General features: G+C 43.2%; 1 protein-coding gene across 2 annotated transcripts in view; it reads left to right on the plus strand.

Moving 5' to 3' along the window:
• Positions 1 to 8,606: 8,606 nt before the first annotated feature.
• Positions 8,607 to 20,209, plus strand: part of LOC124039851 (homeobox protein Mohawk-like) — a 32,097-nt gene continuing 20,494 nt past the window's right edge. Inside the window, exons 1-6 of one of the 2 annotated variants that reach the window (XM_046356313.1) lie at positions 8,607 to 8,744; positions 9,627 to 9,917; positions 12,160 to 12,210; positions 12,395 to 12,554; positions 15,407 to 15,560; positions 17,319 to 17,660. In XM_046356313.1, coding sequence (XP_046212269.1) covers positions 9,736 to 9,917; positions 12,160 to 12,210; positions 12,395 to 12,554; positions 15,407 to 15,560; positions 17,319 to 17,660 — 889 coding nt within the window. In that variant the 5' untranslated portion in view covers positions 8,607 to 8,744; positions 9,627 to 9,735. The remainder of the gene's footprint in view (positions 8,745 to 9,626; positions 9,918 to 12,159; positions 12,211 to 12,394; positions 12,555 to 15,406; positions 15,561 to 17,318; positions 17,661 to 20,209) is intronic. The other variant, XM_046356314.1, reaches the window with a different exon arrangement.

Raw genomic sequence — 20,209 nt, forward strand, 5'->3', positions numbered from 1 at the left:
CATTCGCCTAGGGCTAAGCGGATGGCGAGCAGTTCACGGTTACCCACATCATAGTTGCGCTCAGATGGCGACAGGCGATGAGAAAATAAGCGCAAGGATGAACCTTATCGTCAGACTGGAAGCGCTGGGATAGAATGGCTCCCACGCCTACCTCTGAAGCGTCAACCTCGACAATGAATTGTCTAGTGACGTCAGGAGTAACGAGGATAGGAGCGGACGTAAAACGTTCTTTTAGAAGATCAAAAGCTCCCTGGGCGGAACCGGACCACTTAAAACACGTCTTGACAGAAGTAAGAGCTGTGAGAGGGGCAGCAACCTGACCGAAATTACGAATGAAACGCCGATAGAAATTAGCGAAACCTAAAAAGCGCTGCAACTCGACACGTGACCTTGGAACGGGCCAATCACTGACAGCTTGGACCTTAGCGGAATCCATCTGAATGCCTTCAGCGGAAATAACGGAACCGAGAAAAGTAACGGAGGAGACATGAAAAGAGCACTTCTCAGACTTTACGTAGAGACAATTCTCTAAAAGGCGCTGTAGGACACGTCGAACGTGCTGAACATGAATCTCGAGTGACGGAGAAAAAATCAGGATATCGTCAAGATAGACAAAAACAAAGATGTTCAGCATGTCTCTCAGAACATCATTAACTAATGCCTGAAAAACAGCTGGCGCATTGGCGAGACCAAACGGCAGAACCCGGTACTCAAAATGCCCTAACGGAGTGTTAAACGCCATTTTCCACTCGTCCCCCTCTCTGATGCGCACGAGATGGTAAGCGTTACGAAGGTCCAACTTAGTAAAGCACCTGGCTCCCTGCAGAATCTCGAAGGCTGATGACATAAGGGAAGCGGATAACGATTCTTAACCGTTATGTCATTCAGCCCTCGATAATCCACGCAGGGGCGCAGAGTACCGTCCTTCTTCTTAACAAAAAAGAACCCTGCCCCGGCCGGAGAGGAAGAAGGCACTATGGTACCGGCGTCAAGAGACACAGACAAATAATCCTCGAGAGCCTTACGTTCGGGAGCCGACAGAGAGTATAGTCTACCCCGAGAAGGAGTGGTCCCCGGAAGGAGATCAATACTACAATCATACGACCGGTGAGGAGGAAGGGAGTTGGCTCGGGACCGACTGAAGACCGTGCGCAGATCATGATATTCCTCCGGCACTCCTGTCAAATCGCCAGGTTCCTCCTGAGAAGTAGGGACAGAAGAAACGGGAGGGATGGCAGACATTAAACACTTCACATGACAAGAAACGTTCCAGGATAGGATAGAATTACTAGACCAATTAATAGAAGGATTATGACATACTAGCCAGGGATGACCCAAAACAACAGGTGTAAACGGTGAACGAAAAATCAAAAAAGAAATAGTCTCACTGTGGTTACCAGATACTGTGAGGGTTAAAGGTAGTGTCTCAAATCTGATACTGGGAAGATGACTACCATCTAAGGCGAACATGGGCGTAGGCTTATCTAACTCTCTGAAAGGAATGTCATGTTTCCGAACCCATGCTTCGTCCATGAAACAACCCTCAGCCCCAGAGTCTATCAAGGCACTACATGTAGCACCCGAACCGGTCCAGCGTAGATGGACCGACAAAGTAGTACAGGATTTTGATGGAGAGACTTGAGTAGTTGCGCTCACCTGTAGCCCTCCGCTTACAGATGAGCTCTGGCCTTTACTGGACATGAATTAACAAAATGTCCAGCAACTCCGCAATAGAGGCACAGGCGGTTGGTGATCCTCCGTTCCCTCTCCTTAGTCGAGATGCGAATCCCTCCCAGCTGCATGGGCTCAGACTCTGAGCCAGAGGAGGGAGATGGTTGCGATGCGGAGCAGGGAAACACCGTTGATGCGAGCTCTCTTCCACGAGCCCGGTGACGAAGATCTACCCGTCGTTCTATGCGGATGGCGAGAGCAATCAAAGAGTCCACATCTGAAGGAACCTCCCGGGAGAGAATCTCATCCTTAACCACTGCGTGGAGTCCCTCCAGAAAACGAGCGAGCAGCGCCGGCTCGTTCCACTCACTAGAGGCAGCAAGAGTGCGAAACTCAATAGAATAATCCGTTATGGACCGTTCACCTTGGCATAAGGAAGCCAGGGCCCTAGAAGCCTCCCTACCAAAAACTGAACGGTCAAAAACCCGAATCATCTCCTCTTTAAAGTTCTGGAACTTGTTAGAGCAATCAGCCCTTGCCTCCCAGATAGCTGTGCCCCATTCTCGAGCCCGGCCAGTAAGGAGTGAAATGACGTAAGCAACCCGAGCTCTCTCTCTAGAGTATGTGTTGGGTTGGAGAGAGAACACAATCTCACACTGCGTGAGAAAGGAGCGGCACTCAGTGGGCTGCCCGGAGTAGCAAGGTGGGTTATTAACCCTAGGTTCTGGAGGCTCGACAGGCCAGGAAGTAACAGGTGGCACGAGACGTAGACTCTGGAACTGTCCAGAGAGGTCGGAAACCTGAGCGGCCAGGTTCTCCACGGCATGGCGAGCAGCAGACAATTCCTGCTCGTGTCTGCCGAGCATGGCTCCTTGGATCTCGACGGCAGTGTAACGAGCGTCTGAAGTCGCTGGGTCCATTCCTTGGTCGGTTCCTTCTGTCATGCTGGTGAAAGAGGACCCAAAAGCGACTTGGCGAAAACAGAGTCTTTAATCCAGTAAAGTGAATACAAACAAAAAAACACAACTTTCACTCGAAATGACGAGGACTAACTGGAGACTCGATCTTGAACAGCAGGTGAACAGCAGGTTGCCTCGGGAAGGCACTCGAACCAGACAGACTCAGACACCTGCTCACCACACAGCATCTGAGGAAAACACGACACGACAGGGCGATACACAATCACAGCACGGTGAATTCTAAACAAGGAACCGACAGGACAGGAACGGAACACAAAGGAAGAAATAGGGACTCTAATCAGGGGAAAGGATCGGGAACAGGTGTGGGAAGACTAAATGATTGATTAGGGGAATAGGAACAGCTGGGAGCAGGAACGGAACGATAGAGAGAAGAGAGAGCGAGAGAGTGAGAGAGGGAGGGGGAGAGAGAGGGATAGAAAGAGGGAAAGAACCTAATAAGACCAGCAGAGGGAAACGAATAGAATGGGAAGCACAGGGACAAGACAAGATAATAAATGACAAAACATGACAGTACCATTTTCTTTTTTTTCTTTTTTATTTATGGACAGCCAGGGCCACGGTCCAACACTGAGACATAATTTACAAACAAAGCATGTGTTTAGTGAGTCCTTCAGATCGGAGGCAGTAGGGATGACCGGAGATGTTCTCTTAATAAGTGTGTGAATTAGATCATTTTCTTGTCCTGCTGGGCATTCAAAATGTAAAGAGTACTTTTGTGTGTCAGGGAAAATGTATGGAGTAAAATATACATGATTTTCTTTAGGAATGTAGTGAAGTAAAAGTAAAAGTTGTCAGAAATATAAATAGTAAAGTACAGATACCTCAAACAACTATTTATGTAGTACTTTCAAGTATTTTTACTTAAGTACTTTACACCACTGAAACGTAGTGCACTGTGTAGGGAATAGGGTCGCATTTGGGATATAGCCCTAACAGCCCTGGGTATGCAACTAGTTTGTGGACACCCCTTCACATGAGTGAATTTGGTTATTTCAGCCACACCTGTTGGTGTATAAAATCGAGCACACAGCCGGAAGACATTGGCAGTACTGAAGAGCTCAGTGACTTTCAATGTGGCACCGTCATAGGATACCACCTCTCCAACAAGTCTGATTTGGGTTTGGCAGATGCCAGGAGAACGCTACCTACCCGAATCCATAGTGCCAAATGAAAAGTTTAGTAGAGGAGGAATAATGGTCTGGCACTGTTTTCATGGTTCAGGACCCTTAGTTCCAGTGAAGGGAAATCTTAAAACACTACAGCATACGATGATATTATATGCGATTATGTGCTTCCAACTTTGTGGCAACAGTTTTGTGAAGGCTCTTTCCTGTTACAGCATGACAATGCCCGGTGCACAAAGCGAGGTCCATACAGAAATGGTTTGTCGAGATCGGTGTGGAAGAACTTGACTGGCCTGTACAGAGCCCTGACCTCAACCCCATCGAACACCTTTGGGATGAATTGGAACGCCAACTGCAAGCCAGGCCTAATCGCCCAACATCAGTGCCCGACCTCACTAATGCTCTTGTGGCTAGAATGGAAGCAAGTACCCTCAGCAATGTTCCAATGTCTAGTTGAAAGTCTTCCCAGAAAAGTGGAGGCTGTTATAGCAGAAAAGGGGAGACCAACTCCATATTAATGACCATGATTTTGGAATGAGATGTTTGATGAGCAGGTGTCCACATACTTTTGGTCATGTTGTGTATGTGTGAAAAGATAGTGCACATCTACAGTGAATTCGGAAAGTATTCAGACCCCTTGACTTTTTCGACATTTTGTTACATTACAGCCTTATTCTAAAATGGAATAAAAATAAATAAATCCTCATCACTCTGCACACAATATCCCATAATGACAAAGCAAAAATATGTTTATAGAAATGTTTGCAAACGTATTCTAAATAAAAACAGAAATATAATTTTTACATAAGTATTCAGACCCTTACTCAGTACTTTGCTGAAGTACCTTTTGCAGCAAGTATTCTTGGGTATGATGCTACAAGCTTGGCACACCCGTATTTTTTTCTCTGCAGAGCCTCTGAAGCTCTGTCAGGTTGGTTGGTGAGAGTTTTCCGATCTCTCCAGAGATGTTCGATCAATCGGGTTCAAGTATGGGCTCTGGATGGGCCACTCAAGGACATTCAGAGACTTATCCCGAAGCCACTCCTGCGTTGTCTTGGCTGTGTGCTTAGTGTCGTTGTCTTGTTGGAAGGTGACCCTTCGCCCCAGTCTGAGGTCCTGAGTGCTCTGGAGGAGGTTTTCAACAAGGATCTCTCTATACTTTGCCCCAGTCATCTTTCCCTTGACACTGACTAGTCTCCCAGTCTCTGCCGCTGAAAAACATCCCCACAGCATGATGCTGCCACCACCATGCTTCACAGTAGGGATGGTGCCAGGTTTCCTCTAGACGTGACGCTTGGCATTCAGGCCAGAGTTCAATCTTGGTTTCATCAGACCAGAGAATCTTGTTTCTCATGTTCTGAGTGTCCTTTAGGTGCATTTTGGCAAACTCCAAGTGGGCTGTCATGTGCATTTTACTGAGGAGGGGCTTCCGTCTGGCCACTCTACCAAAAAGGCCTGATTGGTGGAGTGCTGCAGAGATGGTTGTCTCCACAGAGGAACACTGGAGTCACCATCGGGTTCTTGGTCAACTCTCCAATTGCTCAGTTTGACTGGGGGGCAAACTCTAGGAAGAGTCTTGGTAGTTCCAAACTTCTTCCATTGAAGAACGATGGAAGCCACTGTGTTCTTGGGGACCTTCAATGCTGCAGAAATGTTTTGGTACCCTTCCCCAGATCTGTGGCTCGACACAATCCTGTCTCAGAGCACTACGGACAATTCCTTCGACCTCATGGCTTAGTTTTTGCTCTGACATGCACTGTCAACTGTGGGACCATATATAGACAGGTGTGTGTATTTCCAAATCATGCCCAATCAATTGAATTTACCATGGGTGGACTCCAATCGAGATGTAGAAACATCTCAAGGATGATAAATGGAAACAGGATGCACCTGAGCTCAATTTCAAGTCTCATAGCAAAAGGTCAGACAATTTATGTAAATAAGGTATTCATGATTTTATTTGTAAGAAATTGCCACAAATTTGTTTAAAAACTGTTTTTGCTTTGTCATTATAAGGTATTGTGTGTAGATTGATGAGGAAACCATTGAAGAATAAGACTGTAATGTAACAAAAATTTGGAAAAAGTTAAGGGGTCTGAATACTTTCTGAATACTTTCTGTGCATCCATTTTAGGTGCATAATCCCATACAGTTATTGCAGAATCCTAACTAACGGAGTGGAACCTAGCTCTCTAGGTGATTGAGATTAAGATTGCATAATGGTAAATATTTGAAGAAGACTTGAACTTATATAATGAAATGTATTTTAACATTTGATTAATTTTCTCTATAATTTAGCCTAACGGGGTGGAAATGTATCAGTGAGACGAACAGGCTAACATCATAAAACATGGAAAATAGATAAAACCTAGTGTTTTAATTTATTTAGCATTGCACCAAACAAATGATGACACTTACTGAAGGAGATGTCATTGTAGGAAAGGGCTGTTTTCTTAAAGGAGAATTACTACAAATGAACATGGTAGAAAGTGATATCAGGGACACACAGACAATGTTAAATACAACAATAATAAATAGAAAAAAATATGAGGGGGATAAAAGAAGAATTTAAATACAGTGAGGGGGAAAAAGTATTTGATCCCCTGCTGATTTTGTACGTTTGCCCACTGACAAAGAAATTATCAGTCTATAATTTTAATGGCAGGTTTATTTGAACAGTGAGATAAACATTGAGATAAACATTGAGATAAACTTTTGTTATTGACCAAATACTTATTTTCCACCATAATTTGCAAATAAATTCATTAAAAAATCCTACAATGTGATTTTCTGGATTTTTTTTCTCATTTTGTCTGTCATAGTTGAAGTGTACCTATGATGAAAATCACAGGCCTCTCTCATCTTTTTAAGTGGGAGAAGTTGCACAATTGGTGGCTGACTAAATACTTTTTTGCCCCAATATACATGCCCGTCTGAAGTTTGCCAAAGAACATCTGAATGATTCAGAGGACAACTGGGTGAACGTGTTGTGGACAGATGAGATCAAAATGGAGATCTTTGGCATCAACTCAACTCGCCATGTTTGGAGGAGGAGGAATGCTGCCTATGACCGCAAGAACACCATCACAACCATCAAACATGGAAGTGGAAACATTATGCTTTGGGGGTGTTTTTCTGCTTAAAATTATAGACTGATCATTTCTTTGTCAGTGAGCAAACGTATGAAATCAGCAGGGGATCAAATACTTTATTCCCTCACTGTATGTTATTACTTTATGGCTAATATTTATTGTAGAAGTTGATGAATATCACCCAGGGACATGGCAAAAATAATGACATCCACATTAAAACAAATCTAAATACATAACATTCCCTTTCAAGATCCATAATTTTGTGTTTTTAAGGTAAAGGACACTTGATATTATATTTAAAGCCTTTTGGAATCCAGGTTCTACTTTAAATAAAAAGTGATATGTATTTCCTGGGGACAGAAAAGGCACCACATGGTAGAATGGCCCAACTGGTAGATTTAGATATGCTGTTGAAAGGAGGAGCCACTATACATGTTCATCTCAGGGTGATATGTTGACCCTTAAAGGTGACCCTAAATGTCAAAGATCATATCAGTAGCAGGTAAAGTGAGTTACTTTCAGAAGGGGCATATGCCGCCAAGTTAGATATCACACATAGCTAGCTTATTGAGCTAATAAACTAACCTTAATTACAGTTATTACATGACAGACTCATTCAAAGCCCCCCCCCCCATTAAATGAAAATAAACACAAATAAACAATAATTGCATGGGTCTCTAAACATCTATATAGATCTGCTGCTTAGACACATACAGAGAATTACTACCTTGGATAAACCCGAAAAGGCAACAACTCAAGAGCACAGCATTTCTAACTCAGGCAGAATGGCCTTAAAGGAGCCATCTGGGATTTAAACATCAACAAAACGGTCACCTGGTTTCAAAGTCCAAAAATGGATGTACCAATCCCAGATTGCCCCTTTAAAAAAACGTGTGCAATTACAGTAAATGAAAGGGTTCATCAGTGGCAATCAGTGATAGGCTAGGCTATCTATAACAGCACAACATTTTTCCTGAATGCCACCACACACAAAAAAAAAAAAAACTGTGGACTCTATAGATATGCTGTTTTCTGTTTTCCTACAGCAGGGCTGGATTGATGACCTTGTAAAAACCAAGGAGCATGTTAGCTCAACAAAATATCAAGTGTTGCCAGAAGTGATAACATAAGGCTAACGTTATAAATAGCAAATGCTATATAGTTGTATTTCTTAAAAGTACAACATTTTTTAAACTTGGCCTACTTTTTGATAGGCTTTACTCAAAACATAAGCACTCTGGCAGATTGTGCATAAAATTGAAAATGCTCAAAATGAACTGATGTCTGGAATAAGAATTACATTTCAAGTCCATAATTGTAAATAACCTCGCATTTTACACGCTCCAATTGACTGCGACCTATAGCTGAAACTCATGAGCACCTGCACAGATGCAGTTGACCAAGCCAGGGGCCGTTATTTGGTGAGAATGTGTTGCTTCAGACTACCCCTGCAACATACTCAAGAAAATGTGCGTACAATAGAATGAAACAAAACATCTCATTAATATATACTTTATTGCTTAGAAATTTGATATCGAGTGCAATAATAGACCGATGGAAAAAGTCTAGACGCGAACTAGGAGCGAAACACTGCAGCGCTGTATCCCCGATGCCTTAAGGCTATGCGAGCCGCGGAACAGGCATAGAGCATTAACTTTATGTTCGCATGCTGGGGCTCTGTGCTAGGAAACATGAGAAGGGTGACACATTCAGATTCCCGGGCTGAGAATCGGAGGCCACTGAATAAAGCAGAGAGGCGACCGCGGTTCGTGTGGTTTCAGCTAAGGAACTTAGAACGGGAACATGTGAGCAGGGAATGGACAACTGGAAGCAGGATTACTTCACACTACACAAGACGCAGGCGGGCTGCGGTACAGGTAACTGAGAACGAGACACCGTCTGATGGGGTTTCTTATGTGTGACTACAATGGAAAAACGTCTACCTCAACTTGAAAGCGCGTTACCTTATCCCCGGAATGGGATATATCTGGCAACATTGTTCCATGGTGATGGCACGGTATATCCCTCCCGTGACTGGAGTCATGCTCATGTTAAGCCAGAAATATTTATCGGTATGATAGTAGGCTACTCTAACTGTAAATCATAAACCTTGACGGTTTCAAATCAAACAAAAGCTATCTCAAATGTATAGCTGAACTATTTTGTGTGTCAGCTCAAATGCACCTCTGAAATGTCTGACGACGATAGAGAGAGATTTCATGGCAACATGTGGTGGTGTGGAATGCATTGTATCTCTAAAATCAAGGGGGGAAAGGCGATGGAATGACATTACGAATGAGCCCGTGCGGCTGTGGACCCATTTAGCACATCTGATGGACCGTATTTTTCTCAATGTATTGACATTCTCTGTATGTATGGTGAGGTTGTTTTGACATTTTAGTCATTTTGTAGCCTAGTGAATATATTTTGGTGAGTAAAATATGAAAATATCGCTCACATGAATGCTTAATGGATTCATGGCACCGCACAGCAGAGGGATGTGTTTTATTGAGATGGATGGTCTTTGAGTATAGTCAAGAGTATAGTCAAGAACACTACTGTCTCTGTGGTTTCATTCAGGCTTTTCGCTTATTGCGTAAATGGATCTACCATGAATTAGGATAGGATAGGATTTTTTGCGCATCATCATATTATCCATAGATTCAAAACCACATATCCAACTTTAGTAAATGATACCAATCTGAATCTGATAACCACAGCTGCATGAATTTTGAATCAATATTCCACTTGCTTCACAGGGACTCACCGGGACACTGGGGCAGCAGCTTCAATAAGAAGTGAAGTGCAACAATATTTGAGAAATATAATTTTACGAAGCAGAGATAACAGAGGAATACCGAACCAAAGATGAATACTATTGTGTTTAACAAATTGAGTAACCAGGTCCTCTTCGATGAGAAGGCGAAGGAGGTCGAGAGGAGCAGCATCAATTATTTAGAGGTAATAGATGGACAGCATCCGGACCTTCATCCAGACCTGCTATCAAGCAATCATCAAGTTATCAAAGACAACGGCATCAGACACAGGAGGTATGTCACTCATTCAAACTTCTCATAAACAAAGCAGACAACAAAACTTGCAACAGTGTTTAGATGTTTTAATGAATGCACTTCGGTTTTCATTGTAAAGTCATATTTGGGTAAGGGAACCTTTCTGGTGGCGCAACTGAATAAGGATTGATACACACTGTGTGAAAGGTGTAAGAAGTCGATGGTGCAAGTTTGAATTGTGCAGATTCGTGTTTTTTTTTATGATGGTGACCCCAGGTAACCAAGTGTGCTTGATGTGCAATTACGTATTTATAATGCAAGAGGTAGGCTTTTCGAAAGCGATGTTATCTAATACCGTTTTTGGATATGTTCTAAACAGTCATTTAAATGATACATTCAGACAAAAGGTTACCTAAAATGAAATCATAGCACATCTTAGCAAAATATGAACCACATTAGGTTGTACATGCATATTTCATTTTTCCATCAATGCAATATAATCTCATCGTTTTAGGGAAATTGCAGGAAATGACTATTTACTATTACAACCTGGTTTGTATTTTAGTGTTGATATTCACAGATAATATACAGATTAATATCTAGGCCACCTGTGTTCAGTAGCGTGTATAAAACACTCTTCGCCTGTTTCCAATATATGAATGTGCCCTTCAACTCAATGTGTGGTGTAGTCAATCATGACATTTTTATTTGGGAGGGAGAGCGAGAGTAAAAAAGGGATTAATGTCATGCGTTATTTTCATCTAATCAGTACTCAGAGAGTCACAATTCCTCTGATTGACTCCAGTCATGGGCTGTTTACACTCAAGACGCAATGTATTTACAGACAAGTACAGTAGTCCATTCTATGTTTGGATAGGCACCAGCATCGAATCAAACGTGATTCTGGGTGAATCACTAGTCAATTTAAGCAAACGTCCTACACACGGACGGTCTCGGTCAGAGCCGGAGTTATTGAGCTACGTCTGAGAGACGGAGGGATAGATAACACAATGCGGTGAGGTGCCGCTTCGCGAGGAATATCATTACTAATGAAGAATATTCATTTAGATACGAGGTGTGTGTCGCCAAAATTCACTACAGGGGAGTAAAATGTCCTTTAACATACATATCTACATTAGAAGGGAAGTATTTGTAGAACATGAATTTCAGGCAGACTTGAAGTTAGTAGAAAATATGTTACATCTGCAACGGAGCTTCGGAGACAGAAGATAACGCAGGAATATCGCAGGGCCATAGTGACATCTACAGGTTTAAAAATCATAGGCAGCAGATTAGAAGTATCAAGAAAACATTTCTCCCATTTGGAGTCCCTTTAATTATCAAAGTCTGAGAATGTTTCGTTACCAAAATACGTAGGCTATTGCTCGATTTGGAAGTAGCTTATTTAGCACTTGGTGGAAAGATAGCACTTACACAGACAGCACCACGCAAAACGTAGCCATACTTGAGACACGTCTAGCTGCTACCATGGGTGTAAAATGGAATGCTATTTTTTTTAATTGCGACGTTTTCGTGCTTTGCGGGAGGAGAAGCACCGCAAAGAAAACAGACAACCAATAAAACGCTTCTCTGAGCCAGCTTAAATATAGCACACTTTGGTGAGAAAATGACACACTCTCCAACGGCCATTTAACGTGTTATGACTCTGGATAGCCTTTCTTCATGAAGTAAGACTACAACATGGACGGAATATCTACTTTAGGTCGTGTGTAAATAAACAACAATATTCGCTCTACTATCTATAAAGTACCACTCATCCACGAATTCAATCTAAGATCACGTCTCTTACTTTTCCCCACCCAAAAATGCATTAAGATGTAGGTCTAATTATATGAAATTGATATGTTGGTAATTATAGCCTATTCCTTTATCGTTGTTTTTCCAAATACGTTTTAATGAGAGGCTATCTTTAATTGATTAGCCAAATGGTATTTTGGCCTATATTAGAACTAATATAGCCTACCTCAGGTATAATTAATGTATGCACAGTGAATTAAACCATAGGCTAAATGTAATTGATATCCGCGAGTATAAACCCAGGGTCGTTACAATATTACCGAATTAGTCTACTCTTGAGTGTAAAAGTTGTGCATCACTGATCAAGTTTTTGCCAACAACTTCTATAAAGGGAAAATACGTTGTAGCCTACGAAGAGAAATAGCAAAAATAATTTCCCCGTGTTACAAAAAAAAATCTTAACAGCAATGTTTTAATATTTTCTATAAATTCACTATTGTTTCATCATGTCAATTTCTTATAGGCCTACAGTCTGCGACCTTGACAACTACGTTATGAAAACAAAATCAGAAAAGTATGTGCCACTATTCCGCATAAATTAAACGTCAAAAATATATATATTTTTCTTACTAAATTTGTTTCATAACGAAAATGTTTATTGACAAGGGCCTCAATTCAATTATTTAGGCCTATTTTCTCTAGAGCAGTGACTGACGCACTTGTTGCTCTCTCTCTCTCGCGCTCTCTCCCTTGTGCAGGGGCCGTCAGAACAGCGGGAAGGTGCGACACAAGCGTCAGGCCCTTCAGGACATGGCGCGGCCCCTGAAGCAGTGGCTCTACAAACACAGGGACAATCCGTACCCGACTAAAACGGAGAAAATCCTGCTAGCCCTTGGCTCTCAAATGACGTTGGTCCAGGTGGGTTTTTCTCTTGTTTGAAATATTTCAAGATTTCAGGACAGTTCAATTGGAACAGCAGTTTAACCACAACGTAATTTGATTGTTGTTGATATGATATTGTATTGAAATGAAAATAGAACAGTATATGGATAAATAATTAGTAGTAATTATCATAGTGAAAAGGCCTAATAACAATTAATTCTAGTGTAGCCTACATTTTAATTTGTCACAGAAATGGTCGATATTAAAATCATGGCATTCCGATTGTCTCTATGAATAATCCATCTTTATTTAACCTTATGATTTTCATTATGAACAATATTTTCCTTGTTCATATCTCTTGTTAAAGCTTGTTTATACTTGTTTGAAAATATAGCCTCGTTATAGCCTACTTGTCTTTGCAAATAGGCCATTTGCACTTGTGACCTTTTAGTGTTGTGAGTCATAGAGCATAGCGTTCCTGTAGATTACTATGTTTCCATCATAAAGTGACAAACACCAGAGAAAAAAAGAGAGAGAGAGAGAGAGAGAGAGAGAGAGAGAGAGAGAGAGAGAGAGAGAGAGAGAGAGAGAGAGAAATAGAAAGAGCCAGAATGTGAGATAGAGAGAGCAGCAATAGAACGCAACAACTGAGCTCCTCCCTATGGTATGTTCTGTCTGACATGGGGCTTGTACAGACCTAGGATCTTAAATTGAGACAGTTTGCTATAATGGTAAAATAATCCTGCAGCAACAGGAAATGCAAATTATTACGTGGATTATAATTCATGGACATTATTTGTAGGGGTTGATGCATTTTTCATAAGGGCAAATCAAGTCTGACATTTTAAAACTTTGAATACACTACAAAATTACATTTCCTCAGCAACAAAGAGTGATCAAATTAAGATCCTACATCTGCATGTTGCTGTGTCATCTGCACACAACACAAGGTCATAAATGATAGAGGGAGGGAGGGATCTAAGGCTTTCATGGCTATTTCCCCGTTCCTGCTTCGGTCGCCTCATCTGTTTTTCCTTTGGGTCCTAATGAAGCTGTTTGTTTTGGGGAGAAGAATGCTTTACATGGAACACACACACTCAGGCCCACACACCCCCACACACCCTATACGGGGGTGCAATGCCATGTTATGTTAATGTTGTCTGTCTGTCTGTCTGTCTGTCTGTCTGTCTGTCTGTCTGTCTGTCTGTCTGTCTGTCTGTCTGTCTGTCTGTCTGTCTGTCTGTCTGTCTGTCTGTCTGTCTGTCTGTCTGTCTGTCTGTCTGTCTGTCTGTCTGTCTGTCTGTCTGTCTGTCTGTCTGTCTGTCTGTCTGTCTGTCTGTCTGTCTGTCTGTCTGTCTGTCTGTCTGTCTGTCTGTCTGTCTGTCTGTCTGTCTGTCTGTCTGTCTGTCTGTCTGTCTGTCTGTCTGTCTGTCTGTCTGTCTGTCTGTCTGTCTGTCTGTCTGTCTGTCTGTCTGTCTGTCTGTCTGTCTGTCTGTCTGTGAAACAAGGTGATGAACCCTGTGGTGTCATAACACTGTGTATTATCATCACACTGTGTTTGATATCTGTGGTGGTAACCCGTCATTGTGATCAGGCTGAGTCCCAAATGGCATCCTATTCCCTACATAGTGCACTACTTTTGACCAGAGCCCTATGGGCCTTCGTTAATAGTAGTGCACTATATAGGAGAATAGGGTGCTATTTTGGATGTAGACCAGGCGTGACACCCATCCATCCTCTCGCAGTCTCAGTCTTAATAACATATTTTCCTACAGGCTGATAAGCAAATTGCCTCAGACCTCTAAGTGCTCTCTGTCTTTCTCACCCTTCTCCAAGCCACATGTAGACGTCTCAGCTAAGGCCCCTAGTGTAACATGCCCTCAGCTAGAGACAAAGGGACGTGGGACTCTCTTCGTTAATGAGAAACGTGATACTGAAACACAGGAAAGGTCCAAAAATAAGTACTCTAATATATGTCCAGCCCAACCCTTTCATAAGTTGCTTGAAGTCTATTGAGCATGAACAAATATTCTAGTATAACATCTTATGCGCTCTGGTTCTTGTGAAATGGAGAAGGCAGGGTTGGGTATCATTTCATTGCATTAGAGAAGACGGGTGCTTGAAAAAAAACAAATATTAGAAGGAGAGTGTCGGAATCCAGAATAAGCACATAGGACTGGGTACATTGGGTTGGAAATAAGTTAATGTAACGTTACATTCGCTGGTCCTGTCAAGCATTTGGGGGTGTTAAACCTTTGTGAATGGGATTTTGAAAGCCTTTGATATAGACTAGAGGACGATAGATGACTAGACTAGATGAATGCTACAGTGTTTTATCGCTGCTCCGACCCATTTCCTCAGTGTGTCTGGGATGTCTCGGCGACTCTGGTTCAGCGGTGTTATTGGTATCAGGGTCCGCCATACGGCAACCTGACTCTCTCTCCGTCTCTCTCATGCCCAGGGTAAGGCAGGCCGGATGGAGGGAGGCACAGCAGACGTTTCCCTAAAGGATAGTCTGTGTAATGTCATGGATGTGGGGGTGTTTTGGATCCAAACAATAATATTGATTTCTATTTTCTTTTTCTTTACTTGTCTTCCCATTTCTCCCCATTTTCTTCTCTCTCTCTCTGACTCTACTTGTACCTTGCTCTCTGTCTTTGTTTCTCTGCCCTCTCAATCTCTCTGTCTCTGTATCGATTCTCTATCTCTCCTTCTTCTGCCTCTCTGTCTCCTCTGTCTTTTTGTCACTTTATCTCTCTCTCTCTCTCTCTCTCTCTCTCTCTCTCTCTCTCTCTCTCTCTCTCTCTCTCTCTCTCTCTCTCTCTCTCTCTCTCTCTCTCTCTCTCTCCGTCCCCGTCCCCCCCGTCCCCCCGTCCCCCGTCTCTCAGGTCTCTAACTGGTTTGCCAACGCCAGAAGGAGGCTGAAGAACACAGTGAGACAGCCAGACCTGAGCTGGGCCCTGCGCATCAAACTCTACAACAAATATGTCCAAGGCAACGCAGAGAGGCTGAGTGTCAGCAGCGATGACACCTGCTCAGAAGGTAAGCCCCAACCCTTCCCTCACTGCCAACCCATCATATTATAGCATCATATGTCTAATCTAATAAAGATAACCCTCACTGCCAGGGCCAATCTATCACATTACACCTCATATATTACATGTTTCAAAAGGTAACCACCCATCACTGCCAAAGTATCAGCTCATAACACCTCATAACATCATTCATCGAATCCTTCAAATCATATCTCTAGCTCAGAAAATGAGGTCAGCCAAACACAAGCATCTTCCTCCTCCCATATGCCTCGTATCCGACAGCTCCAGCTCTAAAGTAAGGATCCATTTATGCATGGCCATGTGCTGGTGTTATAAATGGCCTGTCTGTGGTTGTGTCCTAAATGGCAACCTACTCCCTATATAGTGCACTACTTTTGACAAAAAACCCTACGGGCTCTGGTCAAAAGTAGTGCACTATATAGGGCGCGTGGGACGCGCCCTGTATGTCCTGGTAGACAGAAGAGGTTCAGAGGCTGTGACACACTGTCATTAAGACACCCTACTGGGCTAGCAGGGCTGAGGACTAGATTCCCCTTCAGATCCCAGCCTGCAATTGGAAATGAGAGGCTCTGTCAGCTGTGTATTTCTCTCTTTCTCTCTCTCTCTCTCAGCTCTTTCCGGGTGACACAGAAAAACACCCGTGCCCTATACTGTGGTGTCACTCAGTCTCTTAATCCCTAATTAGGTTTGTTGAGGAGGAGAGGCACACAAATGTGGGCAGGGTGGAATGTCTATAGTTTGCACAGTCTTCACTTTGCATGGTGTTCTCCAGTGCCCAGAGACTTACTTCTCTTGTCATAATACAACTTTTTATCAGCTCTTCTCCCTGCCATGATCCATATCCTGCTGGCCAAGCCACTGTATCAGATCCCCCACTGTGATCTTATAGAGAGTTAGTTATGTGACCGAGTAGACCATGATCCCAATGACCCTGTATCTATTCAGTCTAACTGTCAAGGTCTCGCTGTTAGATATTTCACCTCAGTGTCGGCGAGGTTGCCGTGGCAATGCCTCAACAGGAAGAGGTCAGGGGTCAGACCGGGGGAGGCTAAAGATCACATGTAGCTCAGGTTTATGTCCGACTTGAGGAAAGGCATGAAAGAGCAATGTCAAAGGCTTAAAAAAGGAACCTTTAGCTAGCTTGTTTTACATGTCGCCTGAGGATTTCAACCTCACTCTCGGATGTGCAATGTATGCCTCGATATACGCCTCAAATATCTACATCAGAAAGCAAGAGGGAAAGGAAAGCAAATTTGTCCATGTGTTTCTGATATGTAAAAGCTATAATTATAATTTGGCCCAAACTGAATCAAAACTCAGACCTGCCGAAATTACCCAATTACAGTCTTGGCACTGACACTATCTAGAGTGGAGCTCTCTTGATTTCCCTCATCCCGAGAGGGTTACTGTTTTTCAGCAACGTGTTTTATCCTCTGTATTTTCTTTCATCAGAGGGGGCCAATATTTTAATTCAATCTCAGCCGCAAAGAGCTCCCTGGAAAGGATTTATTTCTGCAAAGAGTAACAGCAATGTGCTTCTTATAGAGAGGAAATGGGCTACCAACCGTTATGGTTTGGTAATGCCTTGGTCTTAAGCTGATAGCTGAGGTCTTTCTTTACTGTAGTTGTTTGAAGTCCTGCAAACTGGAGGGCATACAGACAGAGGAACTAAATGTCAGATCTTTCTTTCTTTCTCTCTCTACTTTGTCTGTTTCCTTCCTGGTGGCGCCCCCTGGTGTTGTAGATGGGGACAACACTCAGCGGATGCAGACGAGTGGCGTTGAGTTTAGCAAGCCCATGTACCAGAGTGTCATCAAGAAAGAGGGCGCAGCCATGATGGGGGTGGGGCTCCGGGCTGCCGCCGCTGCGTCATTGGCCGAGGACTATGTGACTCCGCCTCCCAAGTACAAGAGTAGCTTGCTCCACCGTTACCTCAACGATTCGCTGCGACACGTGATGGTAGCCAACGCCGTCATGGATGCCAGGAAGAGGAACCACTCAGGATCCTTCAGCTCCAATGAGTACGACGATGATCTCCTCTCCCCGTCATCCTCAGAAACCGAGGCAAACTTTGTTTATCGAGCTGGTAAGAGTCCTTACATTCCTTCTCACATTCTTTCCTCAAGATTTAGCCGCCTGCTGCTTCTCTCTTCTCTTTTTTCTCTTTCTGTCCCCATCTGCACATTTTGTTTTAATTCCCGGCCCTCAGCCCCATCTGGCCCATTCGTTGTGAGGAAGGCGTTCTTGGGCGCTGTGACGATGTTCCACTGCTGTTCCACTCCCTGTTGTCCAGTTTCAACAGCCTGGTTCTGGTTCTGGTTCTCTGTACTCCCTGTTCTCACACTCTCCTTTCATTTCAGATGTTTGAAAGTTAATATGATACTTGTGGCTACTGAAATGGACCTCCTAGGTACCTATAGGAAAGGATAGCCTGGCCAGAGCCTTAAATTAGTATATTATTAGATTAAATCTGTGTCCCAAATGGCATCCTATTCCCAATTTAACGCACTACTTTTTCCATTTGGGACCTGGCCAAGTCTAATATAAATCTCTCTGTGTGTTCCGTTCATACCAACAGAGAGACCCTGGTCTCGCCCTGTCTTAGGTCTGGGGTTTACGGTTTAACACTAGAGACACAATAAGAACATGTGTAACTTACTCACATTCTGACTACTGTTTAGCATGTCTTTGATCCTGCCATGAGGCCTTACTGAAAGAGAGAGAACAGGGCAGACATGGGAGGGAAACGTGTGTGTGTGTGTGTGTGTGTGTGTGTGTGTGTGTGTGTGTGTGTGTGTGTGTGTGTGTGTGTGTGTGTGTGTGTGTGTGTGTGTGTGTGTGTGTGTGTGTGCCAGCGTGTGTGCCAGCGTGTGTGCCAGCGTGTGTGTGCCAGCGTCTGTGAGCGTGCAGTTTTCCCCAAGGCGGAGCAGGGGCTCAGTGCAAATAAAACAAAAACCGAAGCTAAAGTAATACAAAACAATGGATATATTTGAGCGAGGCACATGAAACAAAGAGTGTGCATGTGAGTTTTCCACTTGGCATATGAATTTCTCACAGTGCAGTGTCCCTTAACCCCTGGTTTTAGTGCCTGTGGGCTGGCCTTGGATATCAGAACGGCTGTATGTGCTGTGTCTTATAAAGGCTTCATGGTTTCATGATGTTTCACCCACAGGTTCCAGGTGCTGTTACCAATCAGACCTACTAGTGCTGCATGAAGTTCTTACAGTTCCTCTTTCAGTTCTAGAACAACTGGGACTCTGTTTATTAAAAAGTGCCTATATGGAATTCAGATTGAGGTGGAAGAGTGGGATTGGGATGGGGTAGGGTGAGGGATATTATCCAATTTTGATTCAAACTTGATCATATGGCTAAATGTGTAGATCTCTGGGGCCTTTCAGGTCGGTGTCAGAGGAAGGCCCCAAAAAATGTCAAAGACTCCAGTCATAGACTGTTCTCTCTGCTACCGCACGGCAAGCTGTAACGGAGCGTCAAGTCTCGGTCCGAAAGGCTCCTTAACAGCTTCTACCCCAAACCATAAGACTGCTGAACAATTAATCAAATGGCCACCCGGACAATTTTTTTAACTTTAGTTTATTTAGTAAATATTTTCTTAACTTTATTTTCTTAAAACTGCATTGTTGGTTAAGGGCTTGTAAGTAAGCATTTCATGGTGCATGTATTCGGCGCATGTGACACATAGAATTTGAAGTGATGTTTAACCGGATAGGGGAGGCAGTCCAATGAATCTCTCCAGCGATCACGACTGTTACAATCCTCCATCAAATCCTTAAAACTCCCTGACCCGAAAAACTATATTTCTCTCACTGAGACACCTGCTGAGCACGGCAGTCACCAGCCAGACACAGACAGAGAGAAATACAGAGAGCGAGAGAGCGAGAGAGAGAGAGAGAGAGAGAGAGAGAGAGAGAGAGAGAGAGAGAGAGGGAGGGAGAGAGAGAGAGAAAGAGGGACAGAGAGATGGATAGAGAAAGAGAGAGAGAGAGACAGAGAAAGAGAGGAAGTAAGAGAGAGTGAAAAAGGTAGAGACAGGAAAGAGGGACAGAGAGATGGATAGAGAAAGAGAGAGAGAGAGACAGAGAAAGAGAGGAAGTAAGAGAGAGTGAAAAAGGTAGAGACAGGTAAAGAGAGACAGAGAGAGCAAAAGAGAGAAAGAGAGAGAGAGAGAGAGACAGAGAGCAAAAGAGAGAAAGAGAGACAGAGAGAGCAAAAGAGAGAGAGAGAGAGAGAGAGAGCAAAAGAGAGAGAGAGAGAGGAGAGAGAGGGAGAGGCTTAGCTTAGGCTTCAGCACAGGACTCGATTTAATAAGACAAATATATAAGGAATTATTTACCTGGCCCACATAATGTTTTAATAGAAAGTAACTATTTTATCTCCATGGTAATTCTAATGTCTTGGCTGTGACTTCTCTCTCTTGGGTTTCTGGGCTGGCCAGCCAGGCATTATTGGGAACGGTTACATGCGAGAAAAGAAGGGAGCTTGAATCCCGATGCACGGAAAGTTATCTGAGGCTTGGGCTCACAAGAAAGTTCACATGAACACCTGCTAGCCCCTCATCATCAAAACTCAGCAAAAAATAAAACAAATTAAATTAAAGTTTAATTCTATGATTCTACA

Source organism: Oncorhynchus gorbuscha, linkage group LG07, assembly GCF_021184085.1.
Source record: "Oncorhynchus gorbuscha isolate QuinsamMale2020 ecotype Even-year linkage group LG07, OgorEven_v1.0, whole genome shotgun sequence".
Taxonomy (NCBI): domain Eukaryota; kingdom Metazoa; phylum Chordata; class Actinopteri; order Salmoniformes; family Salmonidae; genus Oncorhynchus; species Oncorhynchus gorbuscha.